The sequence below is a fragment of the Larimichthys crocea genome, chromosome VI (assembly GCF_000972845.2).
Source record: "Larimichthys crocea isolate SSNF chromosome VI, L_crocea_2.0, whole genome shotgun sequence".
Classification (NCBI taxonomy): domain Eukaryota; kingdom Metazoa; phylum Chordata; class Actinopteri; family Sciaenidae; genus Larimichthys; species Larimichthys crocea.
This window is the reverse complement of record NC_040016.1, coordinates 6,294,007-6,312,231: the sequence shown is the minus strand read 5'-3', so window position 1 is coordinate 6,312,231 and position 18,225 is coordinate 6,294,007. Positions and strand designations below refer to the sequence as shown.

Sequence of the window (18,225 nt, the reverse complement as noted above, 5' to 3'; positions counted from 1 at the left end):
TATTTATTTTGGAACGATAGCAGGGTAATGGTGCTTGAGGATATAGAACAGGAAGGAGGTGGTAAACGAGAGATACAGGGAGAGATCATTATTGATGTAACAGACACAGCAGTGGTACCAGGGACAAACGGAAGTAAAAGCTGTTTTTAATGCAGCGGTGTGCAAATGCGCTCTGAACAATGAAAAAAAGAAAAAGAAAAGGAAGGGCTCATGAGACTGCAGGCCTCAAATTTGTACACATTTACAGTGTCTTTATTTTTAAAATATAGGAGCTGTATTCATATATAATATAATGGAACATAGCCAGCAGCACACAGCACATCTTTGGCAGGGCCGGGCAAAGATATTTCAGGTTTTTCTTGAGAGTTATTGTGAGGTGAAAACGTTAATTACAGAATGTTTTAGCTTGGCTACATTACAATATCATCTTAAACAGTTCCATGAACCCATGGTTGTGTGGCAAAATCACACACCACCCCAAAGCAGAAGTTGTAATTCTTGAAGTAAAGTGAAAACATAAAAATCACTGAAATTGGACTTACTGGGGTAAGTGATATAAAAGCTTTTTTCCCCTTTCTCAAGACCCAAACCGAAACTATACATTGCCCAAAAGATTAAGATCAATTCCAAGGAAAAAAAAAAAAAAGAGAGAGAGAAGATCTTGCCGTGGTAATCAGAATGCCAGGCACATAGAGCAGAAATACTTTTCTGTACACTGCTGTGCAGTTTTCATTATGTAAAGGAACGGGAGAGATGGTGCGGAGAGGATTTGGAATTTTTATATCTGTACTTGAATCTTTTGAGTCTTTAAAGAAACCTCCAGAAGAGTGTCAAAGACATTGACTTTTTTTTTTTTTCAAAAAGTTTATTCGCTTTTGATATTTCCCTACTCCCTAGACTTTTACATATTATTTAGCCAACTTTTGCATTTCGATTTTTCCCCTTGTTTTGTACAGTATAACAGCGTACAGCATCAACATACTAGACAGTAACATTGTCAAGATAGAAATGTATCTGTTGTTTTTAAATGATCAGCATGCAACCAACGCTCACATTCAAGACACCCAATAGACAGCTTAAAACAAAGAACTGCAGCACAAAAAAACAAAGGAAAACATTAGCTCAGCCTCTGACAAGTGGGCGAAGAGAGAGCTGCAATTAAATGAGGTATGAAAGGCTTAGACTCCATCATCACAGACAACCATCTTAATCTTATACAGGGTTGTTGTGTTTGCAAATAGTGTGCTGTGCACAGAAGGTCTTGGTTTTAGTCATGTCAAATATTTCATCAAGGCTTATTGTTGTCTTTGGTTTTGACTCCCATTAGGTGAACCCCAACCCACAGGGCAGAAAACATTTGAGCACCTTGATCAATGTTCAGCTCTCTTGAACTTGATGGGGAGCTTGTCTTAGTGACTTTATTCAAAAACTAAACAAAGCATCTCTAAAGCATTTATCCAACTGATTTCGACAAATACAAGTCAGGGGATTATGAATACTTATTAGTCAAGTGGAAACTTGCAATTTGACAGTAATTTTAATAAAACTGAATAATAAGCTTTGGCTTGAAATGTGTGTGGTTTGGTGTGTGTGATTGCTGCAAAATTCTCTTGATCTCTTTATATTTAGCTGCTAACATTGTAAAAAATGAATCATATTTTTTAACTGCATAGTATAGCAGCACTTGAAACATTTTGCAGACAAAAAATTGATGATGGTGTAAGGAATATATTTACTGGACTCCAGCAAGCTTTTACAAAGTGGAGTATAATGCTGTTTTATGGAATAGAGCAATCAATATTATAAATCCATAAAGTTGGATTGTTTTTTTTTTTTTTACTGTCTGGTTATATGCTCTGCATATTAAATCAACTTCACCCTACTAGAGGCACTTCACCACTTGACAGCACTTCTGTGTCAAGTACTTGAGCATGATTGGTCATGAACAGACACCTCTGACAGCTTATCATATGCCAGGTTGAGACAGCCTTGTCAGTAAGCTAATGGAGTGTTCTAAGGTTAATTTACTACCATATGAATCCCATCAATAAGCAATTAAGAGGTGTGGAAACACAGGCACCCAGGCCATCAGCTAGATCCCCACCAAGCCCCACCCCCACATTTAATCAATTAATTTTTGTGGCACGTCTGTTTTAAAAGTGTTTGATAGATTAGCACACAAACTGACAGATGAAAAAGGCATAGCTCCCAGCGTGACCTTTTTTCGTTGTCTTGTTAAAGCGTTCCTCGTGGATTCAGAAATCATAACTTCTAAAGACATACTTCACAGTCCTTGACAGATTTCACAAGTGCTTCTCAATTTGATTAGAGCTTGGATCAATTGAAGTATTCTCAAAACAGTCCACGGCCAAATCTCTAGGGGGAAAAAAAAAAGGTCCAGTATTAAAAATACAGGTATGTAGACAAGGTACATAAAAAAAATCCTGACCTTAAAGCCACAAATTGTTGCAAAAGTGCATTTTCTACTCAGCGGGTCCTTGTTCAAAATTCAAGTGGTCCTTGTGTAGCTGGCGATCATCTGCTGCAGTGTTGTCAGTAAAAACTTGCTTGTTGATATTTCCCCTGAATCAGCCATAATATAGTCTATAAAGTATTCACCTTCATATGTAAGCCACCATACATGGACCAGAATACTACAGGTTGAACAGCTGAATTTCTGGGGGATGTGAGAGATTTCCATCCATTACCTTATTCTACTCCCGGTGTTCCTCTATAATGCTGTGAAGTCTTGCTCACATGTTTTCCCTTTACACAGCCATGACATACTTGCTGGAATCCCTAGAGATATTCAGACAGAGCTTTAGTGATATGATATGTATGAGATTTTCTACCTTATCAGCTTCATCCGACTCACATAAACCCTGGGGGGTTTTGAACATATTGTCCCAACCATTCAGTTAGCATTTTAAGTGGAGATTCTCTCAGCAGGTTCTTGCTTTCTTTTGAAAATAGATAGATACAGTAGAAAGATAAAGCAGGGCTGCAGGTTTGTTTTAGTCCACTTTATTTTACACATCTGGGCACAAGGCATTGCTGCTCCTCTGTTTTCACTTCCTTGTTCTTACCCTGCTGTCAGTATTGCCAGTGCTATTTCCACCTACATGTACAATCCTTAGAAGAGATTTCATCTCAAAATAAAAATGGATTGCACTGAGCAAGTGGAAGCGGATCTTTTTCAACAGTTTAAGAATGTCTTGGGTTTTGTGTCTATCAAATGTTTTGGGGTATTGTTTCACAAAGCTCTCCTCTGTCCTCCACAGCGCCTCCAAACAACATATCAGTGGTGGCAGAGAACACTCCGGCCCCATTCAGTCGATACCAAGCCCAGAATTTTACTCTCGTCTGCACTGCAAAAGGAGGGAAACCAGCCCCATCGGTGAGTTGCTGCTGAAGATACACCATGCTGCTCGTCCACCGGGGACCTGCCTTTACAGCACACAGATCCCTGTTGTTTACAGAGGAAAAGAAACTGTGTTTGCATGTTGCTGTCGGGGTTTTTCTTTTGTTTGTGGTTCTTTTTTTTTTGAAGATATCAGATCACAGACTATTTCCAGTAAAAAAGGCCCTTTAAACAGAATTCCAAGAGTTGCATGACAACAGCACAATCCTTGATCCCAGTGCATCCCAGACATCCAGCTTTATTTCCTAACAAAAAAGAAATACTGGTGGATACAAGTTGTGTACATACAACGCCACACACGAACACACAGATATAGTATGACCAGTATACCTGGTCATGAAATAAAGTATCTGTCAACAGTGTCGCTGTAACATTCATTACAGATTGACCTGTGATTGATTACCAGCACTAATTTAGTCATGCAATGTGGTCATTAAAAAAGGTAGATCAGATTTAGGAAACAGACACATTAGTGTTATTAATGGTCACACTCAGGGTAATTAATCTAATCACAGTGACATTATAGTAATGATTTCACGCAGAATTATCACTTTACACCCTCATACTGTACTTTAGGGAACGCACCAATGTGCACATGCATGCAATCAAGCATGCATGTGCCAAGCCACATACACATACACACACTTCCTGATGGTTTCTACAAATAACTTTTTTTTTCTCAACTTTTTGAAGTACAAGACAAGGTCTTCAAAATATCTGAAGCATATGCTCCTGCGTTTGGTGGCATATGAGCTTACGGACGCTGTTTGACAGCGGTTGCTCGCTGTTTGTTCCCACCGGGTCATTAATCATCGTCCATGGGTGTATGGTAATGGACTCCAGACCCTGAGCACGCCTATCTCCTGCAATTATGAGCCCAGTGAGAGGTGAATACAAGGTGAATATGATTTCCGTCTCTCAGGTACTTCCTGGTTGATGGTGTGATGAGTAAGGATCTCCCCCTGTTGTGATTTCACAGGGAGCCTTAAGCCATTAAAGCTCAGCACTGCTGGATCCTTTTTTCAACACTTAAAAAGAGGAAAAAAAGGAAAGGGAAAAAAGGGATCTAAAAGGTTTCAGATGGTCAGTAAACCCAGACTATCTCTGTGTCAGTGGCCAAGTCACATTGCTTATAATTAGCTTTGTCCGTGAAAGTAAATGATCCAACTCACTGACTTGAGATGAAAAACAAAAATTGAAAAGATGTTGGCCCACTCCTTGAGATGTACTGAAAGGTTTTGATGTTGCCTAGCAAATGCAAAGAAGCTTTGTGCTGCAAAGACAGTTCAATGCAGCAGTTTTATCACTCAAGAAAGCAGCAACGTAATTTAAATGAAGCAACCCTTTTCATATATGAACCATACTTTCATAGAATAAAACCTGCTATTAATATTCTTTTTTTTTTTAAAAACCTAGAAAATGCACACATGATTTATGTGTGTGAATTTTAAAAAGCAGGATGAAGCATATCAAAGTAAGGCAGTTTTGTGAAGGAAATGAGAAAATATCATGTTAAGAAAGCTTTTGTTGTGAAGGAAATGAGAAAATATCATGTTAAGAAAGCTTTTGCAATGGTGCAGATAGGAAGTGCAATAGTCAAGAGACGTTCAAGTATTACAATAATGTAATAGCGAACATAAGCTTGTCAATATAAGATGATATGCTGCGTCCTACAGTTGTTGACCTTCGTTCAAGGCTGCATGAGTGATTGTGGTCACACAGCTGTGGAATCAGTAAAAGCAGCAGTAATGGACAAAAAACATGGAATTAATTAAAAATAATGAGCTATGTGGGTTGTATCAGACACATAAGAAACAAATTTTGTGAATCTTTGTCGCAATACATTTTTCCCTTCACCACCGAGAGCCAGTAGCTTCCAGACAAAAACATTTTAAAATAAAATACACTTGCTGGAGCTTCTGGACAAACTCTGAATCCAATATCATCCTGAAAATAACAAGGTATCTTCAGATCGGTTCATTTTGTTTCCAAAGTGGCTTTTTGAACCAACTCTGTTTTATCAGAGAAACAGAAACAACACTGGTAGTCCTGCACAACCACACAGGTGTTCTCAGTTATTCTCTTTGACGTTGGGTAGAGTTAAAGTATGCTAAAGTTTACTCAAGTCACCAAACTCCATATGTATATTCATGAAGATATAAGTTTGCTTCACCCTGACAGATGAAACAAAACTCACTGGAGTGTCAGATGTTAGTCAAGCATTGTTTGTATGCACCCACACAGTTCTGAGAGGAGGTTTGATCAGCCAATATAAGTGAAAACACCTGTGCGAGAGCACCATGAGTGTGCAGGGTCTTTAATGTTCGCGGGTGCTCTCATAGCATGGAAAGAATGTGCTAAAATTATATTTGTGAGTCTCTGTGTGAGCCAGAAAACTATTGGAGGGAATGTACTTCTATATCTTGCACTTTGTGCCTGGATGGAAACTAATTTCAGGGTTGTTTATTAGTCTTCTAAGAGGCAAACAGATGGAGTGTTTACACTGAAATGATATGAAGTCAAGTCTGCACTATCCAAGGAAAGTGAGAAAGAAAACACTTTAAACTTGGAAAGTTGCATTGCCTCTCTGGGGAGGTGATCATGGCCTGTCAAAGTTGCCTTGTACTGTATTTATTTGTAAAAAAGATAAAAATGTAGTCCGTTGTGAAGCTTTTTGATATATCCTCTGTGCTAAGTTGTCTGAATCATAGCAGGTAGGCAGGAGTTAAATGATGCCAAATGACATACCAAGTAGCAGTTGTTATAAGATAATCAAAGCTAAACTTATGGTTGAAAAGAAAGGACAGTTTAAGATAAAAATAAATTGCTGTGGCATTATTCTTAATTATTATCCCGTCTACATAGTATTACATTTGACTGGATCCCCATTCATTTTTAAGAATGAGCACAACTATCACATTTTAAAATGTGACTATTTGTTCTATATATGCGGTTGTCCACGGTCATGCTGCATAACAAAACCTCATTAGGTTTGTAAGTATTTGCTTGAACGTTGCTGCTTTGCCCCAGTTATGTGACTGCAACTTCAAACAATTCCCTTTTCTTTTTGATGAAACTCATTTAGTCTTTGTCGGTGCTGCTGCCCTGGGGCTTGTTGCAAAATGAGCTGTTGTCAGCTCTATTTTCAATGTCATATCATTGCAAGCCTCAATAATGGCTCACAACTTGTTAAGAAATTGACCTGATTTATTGAGCCATCATTTATATACATAAATATAAACATTTTTTAAAAAATCATCTTTGTTTTGAGCAATACCAAATCATATCTCACCATAAGATTTGTACCTGTGGATTTAGGACAGAACCAATGCAGTATCTATTGTATTTTCAGCCCTACATCATTTATTTGTGTCTTTATGTCATATCTTCACCCATGATGTTTATCATAAATACTAAGCATCCATTAAACCAACATTAATTCACAGAAAGTAAATAATAGTTATAATAAGTAACAGGTTTTTGCAATAAATCTTGGGCTTCTTGGAGGCATATTAATTATCTTAAGTTGATATGTCAAATTTATTGATTATTTACACAATCCAGCAGTTACCGACCAGCATTAGTATTCATATGAAGTCATCTTTCTGGTTACCTGGAGAATGTAATATATGTATTCACCAATATTCACTCTCTTTTAGATCTGTTTTTGTTCTCTAACAACAAATATCTGTCTGTATATCTGCCGTATACTCCACACGCTATAGTAAATATAGTAAAGTTACAGCCTGACAGCTAAACAATAAGCTGAAGCTTGCTATAAAGAAAAACAAAAATATCGATTATACCTGCTGAGGGGGCTATGTCATTTTAATATAAGTTCACATATATTTTATGTTCTCAGGCATCAAAAAGTTGTTCTGTTTCCTGCTGCAAGAAAAAACAGCCAAACAGGGTCCTCTCGTGGCAAGCACTGCTTAGAATATGCCTGCTGTTCATGGAGAGAGAAGAGAAAAGTGTGTAGGAAGAACAAGAGCTGCTGATTATGCTGCAGATCAGCCAAAATCGCTTCAAGTAATTAAAAACAACCAGTGAAGTTACACAGTGTTTGTGCTGCAAATGCTATTTTTTATTATCAGAGTTTCACACAATTGTTGTTTTTTCATTTTGCATTTTTACCTCTTGGATTTGAAGATTTTTTTTTACTGATAAATTAATAGTATGTTTGTGAGCATCAAAATTGTGTGTGTGTGTGTGTGTGTGTGTGTGTGTGTGTGTGTGTGTGTGTGTGTGTGTGTGTGTGTGTGTGTGTGTGTTTGAGAATTGTAAGTAGTTGGTAAGGGGGAAAGAGGGAGAAAAATCTACTTGTAAGGCTCTCACAACTGCTTTACACTCACTTACCCGTCTATAGCTGAGCTTTATGGACAGAACAAATGAGTCTTGAAACCTCTTACTCTATACTTCAAGTACCAAGCGACTAAACCTTGTTCAAGTAAAGATCACCACAGACTTTATTTCAGCATATAGAAGAACCTTGTGCTGCAACATTTTCTTTTATCCTAAACAGAGACATATGCGCTTTGTGTTTGTTTTGACGCATTTGCTTTGGTCCCCAACAAAGAAAAAAAAGATATTCCCTGTTGCTATGCAACATCCTTTTACGTCTTTCCAGCATCCAGTGTAATGTCTGACACTTCATTTCTGGCTTAGTGTAGACATTTGAATGTGTTGTGAAGTTCATCCAGCACTGTTGCTAGTTACACACTCTAAAGAAGTTACTATTTTGACTCATTGTGTCATTTAAGTGGTTTCTTTAAATGTTACATTGGATAAAGCACAGACAATAATGTTAAATGGTTTGATTTCCTAATAAAGGAAAACGCATAACTGGTGAAATTATTTTATTTTTTGATTGGCATTTAATTAAAGCAGCAGCAGCCTGTTTCCAGACTTTTGAATCAGTGCAAACATTTCTGATGTGGTCAAATATTCCTATAGGTCTGCTGCTGTGCAACTGGAGTCATCATCTACACCTAGCTACTTAGCTTAAACCATAGGATGCGAAATATGTTTACTGCTCCTATGGCAACTGCTACAACAGCTTCGATTTCAAATAAAGAATGACATTGGCAGGACAAATATAGTATAAAGCATCAACAAAGCATTGCTCACTTTCTGTCTTATATAAACAAGGCTGCTGTGCACACTGATTTGAACTGTTATGATGTATGATTTTGAGAAACACGTATTTCCCATGCCTCTGGCACAAATACGATCATATTCATAGATGTGGTATAATGGACTCTTTTTAAACGTGTTATCTATCCCCTGCAGATGTCACTGAAATAATAAGGTGTCTCATGTTTTATCTTAGCATCCCTGTATTATAAAACATAATGCTACTTTGTATCCTATAGCCAGCAGAGTAGTATGGCAGTTTGTTGTGTTTGCACATGACAATACTGCGTGCATTTTACTTGTATTGCGTAACATAAATGATGTGTCTTGAAGTTTATATAATTTCAAAAGCTGTTACTTCCACCCACCACCAAGACCCCCAACATGCCAAATTCCCCCACTGCAGCTTGAGAGAGCTGAATATAATGGACTGCATGTGTTAAAATTGTCTAGTATTATGTTTCAAGATCTGTCGGCATCTGATGTCACTGAAGCAAGCTGGTGACATATCAATAATAGCTTCCCAGTGCCACTCATTAGAGCATCCTCAGAGCACAAGCAAGCACTGATTGAAAAGAAGAAAGATAATGACGGTTAATAATAAGAAGGAAAACTGATTAAGTCATGGCCAGGAACCTTCTCTCTGCCTCTCTCCTCTTTATGTCCTCCTTTCTCCTGCTTCTGCTCTCTCATTGAATCATTCTGTCACCATGAAAATTACCGCCTTGTCCTTTTGACACCGCCATGATTAATTGCGGCAACATAAAGGTGTATATGGACCAATGCATGATTGTTACATTTTCAAAAAGGTTTTTGGATTTGAGATGTTGGTGAGGTGGGGGCAAGCTTGGCAGTGTGCAGAGTGCAGATGCTTTTATTCCTGTCTATTCACAGAGAAAATGCAAAAACCTTTCTCATGCCTTCCCAGCTTAATTTTACCACTGCCGTATGCTATTGTGTGCGGGCTACTGCTTAGAATTACATCTCTCTCCTTTTTTTCTGTGCTAATTCATTTCAGAATGAAGTAAGTGGTTTGTGTCTGGTTTCATTGTCTGCATATATTGGACTATGAAGTGTTTGGGGATTTATAACAGAGGCATGATTGATAATCACTTTATTCCATGCAGGAACACTTTCTGTAAGAAAACAATACAATAGCAATGCCAAAAACATAAAAAAAATAAAAAATCCCCTTTTACATGAGAGGAAGCATATTTTACAAGTCCAACAGCTGCAAAACGTATTACCTAACAAGCCAATGTGTTGATTAAAGACAATATAGCCATTTTGGACGTTTTACTGCATGCTTGCTAAACAAAAGATACATTTTTACACTTTCCAGGGAGGACATGTTTGGAAACTCCAAAGCTCAGATGTAGCATTTCAAGCCATCGTAAAAGGCATGAAATTGTCTGCTGTGTGGCAATTTCCCATTCAATAACCATTTTATTTTACTGTGTGACATCAACACACAATGCATGCAGGATAATCACATGAATTGTGATTCTACTAAAGCATTACCCAACAAAAGTTCCCATGTCACTTTGTGAAATGCAACCATTTATTGGAGACATGTATCACAGTGAAAGAAAACCTCAGTATCTTTTTGGCAGCTTTATAATCACTTGTGGAAAATGAATCAGTGTTTGCTCCCATTCGAACAGACGTGAACGAAGTGATGCGTTTTCTGTTATCTCTGCCTGTCAGACAAGGGAATGTGTGAAATGAGATTTTAGCAAATTAGTAGGTAGCTTAAATGAATTCAGACCAAGTTTACAGTGATGACACATGTCTCCTTAATTGTGTTTTGATTTTAGGATGAATTGTGGGTTGATTGACATTTACAGAGATATGGATTCCTGGTCGTGGACATTGTAATAAAATGTGTTCTGAAATCTTGCCTTTGCAGAACTGCATTCAACTTAAACAACTGGTTTGAATCCCAAGTCATAATTTGTTAGGCATTAATTAAATGGTGTCTTACAAGTTGGCACTTTAGAGCCTGATATATTCAACAGTAAAATAAAAGCGCTTTCATTATTAAACATTTAACTAATTCATAACAATAGTCATTGTCAGAGCTCTATTGAAGCCAACACATCCTGCTGATTGGCATTCTATTTAATATGATTCACTCACAGAATTGTTTCCACTACAAAAATTGTGCAGTGTATCAGTGGAAAACATCTAAGAAATGATGATGAATGAGTGACACAGATCATATTCAATGCTGAACAGGATCTTCACTAAACAACATTAAGTACAATCAAAAATGTCTTCGAGTTCACACGACTCCGAACATTTCTATACATGTCTATTTTTACCAGTGTCAGTATTTCCATATTCATATGTGATCTGTTTCCTAATAATATAAAGGGGACATAAATTAGGAGCAGAACTGCAGGATAATGACATAAAAATAACACTTCACGCTCTCCCTGCAGCCACATACCTGTTATTGCATTCATTCATGTCTTTGATGAAACACTGATTGATTTCTTTGCTTATACTTCAAGCGCACAGGTGGCAAGGAAAGATATTTAGTCATGGTGATATCTTTATGAGTAGGTAAACTGATGCTTGATATTTTGCCGGAGATAACACCTCAATAAAGGTATTACTTCTGACTCATTCAGATCACTGGCGGCACATGGCTGTGAACTATGTTAAGTCAAGTAGATGTTTAATCAATATTTCCTTTATACCAATAAATTAAGTTGGATGTTAAAGTTTATAGAGACAAATCAGTTATCTAGGCTTAGGGAATTAATTCCCTTTTATACCGATTCATAGCCAACACAGGTGTTATTGTGTACCCGCACCATTTTGTCCAACAAAAGCTACAGAACAGGTGCACGGATCGTTCTAATCCACGCTGCTCTCTCTCCACCTGCTGTGATAATTAATGAGGTGTTTTAATACACAGTGAAAAAGCTCCTTCTCTTTGCAACTTGTCGAGTAGATGTAGGAGTTAGCAGACGCAATGGGGTCATTGTGAATCTGAGGTTGATGTTTCTACTTCCCATTGCGCTATTGGATTTTAAGCTCTGGCTTTACAGAGCACATTAGGTAAATGCAGATAAAGGGTGATGGGAAGTTCCCATGGTAAAAATTCCACTGAGGAAAATGTGTTGATCTGTGGAACTTTATATGTAAATTAGCCCTATTGGCTATGCTGGGCTGTAATCAATATACTTAAGGATTAGATGTAAAGATAAATGCTATATATGAAGAATAGTTTTTGTTTGTTTGTTTGTTTGTTTGTTTTGTTATTATGGACAGCACATAATGTATCAGCTCAAGTGTATTATGGACCAAAGGTGTGTTTACACAACCTGCTCCTTACCTGTCCCTGAGTTAATTTGTAAGAAGCATAGAGGGAGTTTGGAGTCTGGTGTAATTATGTATCTTTGCACCTGTGTGTGCAGTGAACCCTATCTACACTTCCCCTTTTTTATATATATAACACTATATTTTCTGTCTGTGTGTGCACTAATTAAAAACTTAGGTTGTACTTGTAGGTGTAGTCATTAGTCATCTTTTAACAACAGATTGCACTAATGTGAGTTTCTCTAACAAAGGTAATTTATTATGAGATGTGATAGACTGGAAGGGGGAAGAAAATATCCACTTCAAGTACTCAAATCTGATTTTCGTCTAATGAAATATCTAATTAGATTTAATGGAAACCTATTGAAAGAAATAATAAGGACTGTTTATCACCTTGTACATTCACACCCTAGTATGAACAAACTAACTTGGAACAAAAACTTCTGAATTGTTCAAGTTCAAAAGAACTCCGTACTGAAAGTGTAGTACAGGTAGATGGGGCCATAGAGCAATTTAAGGCTCACAGGTAGAAGCGGCATATTGGGTTTCCATTGTCCTGACAACACCCAGCTCTGTTGAATGCCTTTGAGCAAGGTCACTTAGCCCTGCGTGCATGTGTACCAGTCTGCTGTGATGGCAGGCATTAGAAAGTTTTAGAGTTGGCTATAAATACAATGATACAACCTAGCAGCACAACACAGATTGTATTATAATGATGTTGCATCTGTCTTTGCAAACATAACCTCATCAACAAGGGGCCCACACAGACTGCCCCCATTCATCAGTGTTTTAAAATAAAGTTGCTAAAATCCTCCAGGACTGAACACTAAAGTTAGTAGTTGTATTGTTTTATTTACTGTTGATGTGAATTGAACTGACTATATTATATATTGTTAAGTGTTGAGGAACGTAGGGATGTAGAAACTACTTTCTGGCAGTGGGTGCTGTAAATATTTGGACATGGATAGGGTTGAATTGGGAACAATATCGTCCACTGTATTGGTCAGTTTGCTTTTAATTTCTTTGAGAAGGAATGACTTTACATGTTTTGTGTCATTAATCCTTAGTTCATTTTTTATCCTAGAAGTGATAAAAAGGATCAATTGTTTCACCCAGTCTGACTACTGCTGTTTTCCATTGGATCAAACAGTCATAAGTTTATGTCTGTGGTAAGAGAAAAGGTATATTCTGTTGAAACGTGAACATTTTGTGTGACCGAATAATCACAGTTGTGACTAAAGAATTGTTTGCAGTTTGACTTGAACTCGTTCTGACTTTTCATTTGATTATTTCCTACTTGGCTTCTTACATTATGGATAGATCTATTTGAAGGGGTTGGGGAATGTGACAACAGTTGATACCACTTCCTGCACCTGCCTTACAGTATAGATAGCCTGTTAACAATTTTGGGATCATGTCATCCCCTAGTCTAATGGGCTGTCTCAACATCAAGTGGGTCAAGTGAGTATATTGTCTCTGAAATGTATGTATAGTCACTTTTAAGTTGAATCATAGTAATGGCCATACATTGTAAAGCTGCTGTGGTTCAGAGGTTATAGATTTTTCCCCTTTTGTGAATGTGAAAATGTCATTTGGAGTTATTCCTCAGGAGCTTGGCCTTATCCTTACTTGTTGACACTCATTATTGCTGTTTACCCACTTAAGGCATCAGCCCTCGAGTTGGCACATTATTCAAGCACGGTTTATCTATCTTCTCTCAAAAAAGAAAACTCTGAAATGAACTGTTTAAAATAATGACTCTTTGAAAAATTGAATTCAAATGACCAAAGGTCCCCAAAAGAGCTACAGATTGAATTTTCATTTCGCAATAAAAAAAAAAAAAAGGAAATGTTTCCAATATACCAACACCACAGGCAGTGACTATGCAACCTTATTTCAATGCTAATATCTGGAGGTTATAGGCTGAAATGGGAGCATAAATTCACTGCCAGGAGATTAGCCACCCAGAGATGTTAATAGACTCATGAAAGGGTGAGAAAACTCCTGTAATATCATTGGAAAGCCCTTTTAGTGGCAGTGCTTGCTGCTACTGGACCGACACAGCAGCTGATTTTTAAAGCTTCACTAATCAATACTTTTATATTAACACTTGAGATGTTGCTCCTAGCAACAATACTCAAAGAGAATAATCACCCAACTCTGCAGTTACCCACGGCTCTATGGAACATTTTAGTGTCTTTGAGTTCATTGTTTTGGTTTTTAACACTTCACAATGTTGCTGTTGTATTTATTCTCACTGCTTCCATCAACCCCATTTCCAGCTGCAGCAGGCAGCTTTTTTCAGCCAAAAATGATCTATAAATCCCATTGTACACTCACTGCCCAGCACTAAAAGGCAGCCAGACGAAGATACCGACAGGCTGGTGAACAGAGTAGAGCATTTAGCTACAGAAGAGGGATGTTTTACTAAAACAAAGCCCACTACAGAGAAAAAGGACTTCAAATTAATGTCTGCTGAATGAGTAAAAAGGAAACAATTTCTTAATATGTTTGCTATATCATCTTTATGAGGTAATATTGTGACAGTGTTGGGTATTTATTGTTGTTTTCTGCTAGAGCTCAGTAAAAAAAAAAAGCAGTGCAGGGAAATTTGTCTTTCCATCTCTTGTTGCCTCTTTTTTTTCTCCTCCTTCTCACTCTATTTCAATCCCCTTTGTTCTGTCTAAGGTGTACTTCAAGCGTGATGGCGAGCTGATAGAGGTGATCTCCTACACTCAAGCCTCCACCAACGAGCAAGGAGGTGGCTCAGCAGGGGTAAGAGGGGCCAGGCCTCTCATCAGCAGGGACCTTGATGACACTAAACTGCAACGTTCCCTCTCCCTCCTGGACCCTGAGGGACGGTCACCACGTCTGTACACAGAGAGCCCCCAGCGTGTCCACACCCAGGGCCAGCAGGCCCACGAGCCCAGCCCGGCAACAGAGGTCATCCCGGAGACAGTGGTGAGCCGGGAATTCCCCCGCTGGGTGCACAGCACAGACCCTCTGTACTACTTCAGCCACACTCACCTCCCCCAGAGCGACGGCTCTGTGGTGGTGCAGGCCCGACTCACCTGGACCCTCAACCCCCAGCTAGATAATGATGCCCTGTTCAGCTGCGAAGTCAAGCACCCAGCACTGTCCATGCCCATGCAGACAGAGGTCACTCTAGGTAAGTAGGATGCAGACTAACCCCTTGTTTTTGCATGCTGTTCTCATTCCTCCACCACCACCTTTTTCTCATCTATCCTCTATTCCTACCAGAACTCCATACAAAACACTCCACCTAGACACACACACACACACACCCTTTTCTCATTTCTTCTTCCTTTTAATCTCCTGCTGTCTCCTTGTATCCCCTTGCCACACTTGGAAACCGACTGGGCCCCCTTATGTCTCCTTTGCAAATGTACTCAGAACAACACTGATTTTCATTTGATGCCACTTAATTGTGTTACAGCTGAGCAGATTGCGAGTTTAGCGGCGAATGCAAAACTCCAAGTGAGTGACAGGGCAATTCATCGAGCTATCTGTTGCTAGATTGAGTTAACTCAGTACTGTTATTGAAAAAGTCAACCTGAATTAGAGAAGTCAAATGAGAATTTAGACACACTGACCAGTGTTATATCATTGGGAAGACAATTTCAGATGTCGCCCTTCTTCGAACTTCAATGAGCACCTCCTTTAAGCTCTGCAGTCTTGGGCTTTAGTTTTTTAAACAGGATGAAAGCTTCGAAGATTATTTGTTTATTCATCTGCATTCTATCCAACTATGAAAGCAGTGAAAGACGTAGTGTGCACTTGCTGAATTCTGAGAACAGGAGTCATACTTTAAGGGAAAAGTTAGCATTAAGTTTTAATGGTGTGTGATCCAAAAGACACACACATGCACACTCTCATTTTTTAAATCTAAAAAACAAAGATGGCTTCCAGCGTATCCAATTAACACTTCAAAGGCAATACGTTGGCATGGTCCTCCTGGAAACGAGCCCTGCAATCCTGACATGATAAACAGAGACATTATCTGCCGTGAGATGCAATGGTTGAAGACAGAAAGAGATTCTGAATGAGGAGACTGTGGCTGGTACATGTTTGCTTGCTACATTGCTGTCAGTTTTTTTTTTTTTTTTTTTTTTTTTTTTGTTATCTCACATCACCACCTTTCATCTAATTAAAAGTATCCTTCTTATTATGCTGGTGAGCAATTGTGGTCACTCTGAGTTGATGTGTAGAAATTGTCATTATCATCTAGTGAAGTGGATTTTTTAAAAATAGGTTTAAGAAATGACAAGGATGGACGTTTACGCTCAAAAACACTATGGCTTTTTCTTTCCTAAAGTGTGGGAGCCATATCGATGTTTTGCAAATAAAGATAAAAAATGCATCAGACATTCTATGACACTGTGGACTCCTTGGATCTCAACTTGGACGATGGCAGATCATTTTGTTGCAGCAGTTACTTTCCATTAGTCCAGCTTTCCTTTGATGGTGCACTCACCGATTGTTGTTTGAGAAAATAATAAGTTTTAGATTTTGGTTTAATTTCAGTTCTACACTTGCGTGCCAAGAAGATTTCCTGCCAGAATCCATATACATATCTGGGTAAATAGGGTGAATCTACAGGGTCTCAATTAGTGAGGAAGCGACACTCCTTTCTGTTGTATCATTTGAATCAGTTTTTATTTCAGACTGACAAGAGAAGTGTACTTTTTAAATCTACTAATCTTGTGCAGAACAGCTGTAAGGACTAGGTTGGTATTATTCTATATGTTTCTCATTGTCAATAAATCCCATGAAAAGATGAAAACAATACCTCATCTATGACACTCAGCCCCAAGCTTTTTGGTTTTGAAAAAATAAATTATTTAAAAATGTTTCACACAAACTCTAGTTGCATTTTTAAGAAAGCCTCATTTTTAAAATATCTTTAGTTTTTAGTAGAGCCCGGCCAATATCTGGCCAGCCCAATTTCTCAGGTATCAGTATGGCTGTATATGTTATCCTTAAAACCATTAAATCATATCTTAGCAGAGGAGAGGATCCAGTGTCGAAAAAAATCCCTTTGCTCCTAGTTAAAAATCAATTGTCGCAAGTGGTGTTGTCACTTTTTTCAAGTGGGAAAATCTCATACAAGGAAATTGTCTTTTAAAATGTAATAACTGTCACATATCCCAAGTGGATAGAAATGTAGTATATCACATGTTAAACTGAGGCAGCAGCATCAGTTGAAGGTATAATGGCATGAGCTGTCTTCCCCAGAAAAGGTATTGCAGTTCTTTTACATGTTGATGATAAAACAGATGACACACCCTGAGGGGAACAGGCCCTGAGAAACTCTTGCTTAATGGCAAAGGTGCTAATATTTTGACAAGCCTTTGTCAATGCTATGTTTGAAGTCATTAATTTATCACTACCTTTGTTCTTTCAAAGAGATGGAAGGAGCATCACCAGATGTTTTTTTCCCACCACCTAAAGAAAAGAGAACAGAAAATGTGCGCTTGTTAATTCTAATTGGAGCACAGTTAAAATTCAAAGCATTCACAGACCTGCTGGTCTGTAGAGAAAAAGTAATAGAGCAGTGATTCAGGTCAGGGGTTATTACTGTACAATAGAAATTGTTGTCTCATATGGCTCATATGTTAGACAAAAAAGATTTTGAGTATTTGAGATTTGTGGCCATGTATAACAGCTCACCAGTAAAGAGGATTCCCATTCACAGACACATGGTATTCATTTATATTATAGAGCTATAACCAGATAATTGCACTCTGGATCTGTCTTACTGTATATACACACATACTCTCATGGTTCTCTCAGGTGTGTTTGGTCAGGAAATGAAAAGGAGGTCTTCGCAGTGCCCATAAGTAATAAATCTTTCAGAGATTTAATATTGCCACATGAGACGGAGCGACAGTCTGACAATCGACCAATGTTGCATTACACTTTATGAATATTCATGAATAACTCCGTGCTCACCATGCAAATGGTCCTAAAGCTGGCACCTGGCCTTAGAAATCCACAAACAGTGCTACACCTCAATGAGACCAGTCTGTTTTATTCTCCTGGAGTGTATCTATGACCATATCTTAATAATTAAAATAAGGTCTTCCTTTGGGTATGGTTAAGTTAAGGTGTTTATTATTCAACATCATTAGACAAGTGGTGGAATTCTCATTTCATACACAGTACAGTAGCGAGAGGAGATCCAGGTTTCCTCACATCTCATTGCTTTGCCAGACCGTGATATTCAAAGAGCAGATGCTCACTTTCAGGAAGGTGTCTGTGATCTCTGTGTGTGTGCAGGTGTGTGTCTGTGTGTGCATTTGGGGGTGATTTTATGC

General features: G+C 38.2%; 1 protein-coding gene across 2 annotated transcripts in view; it reads left to right on the top strand.

Annotated features, from left to right (window-relative positions):
- Positions 1-18,225, top strand: part of igsf21a (immunoglobin superfamily, member 21a) — a 167,425-nt gene that overhangs the window by 134,707 nt on the left and 14,493 nt on the right. For both annotated transcript variants that reach the window (XM_027279734.1, XM_027279735.1), the window contains exons 5-6: positions 3,282-3,397; positions 14,576-15,056. In XM_027279734.1, coding sequence (XP_027135535.1) covers positions 3,282-3,397; positions 14,576-15,056 — 597 coding nt within the window. The remainder of the gene's footprint in view (positions 1-3,281; positions 3,398-14,575; positions 15,057-18,225) is intronic.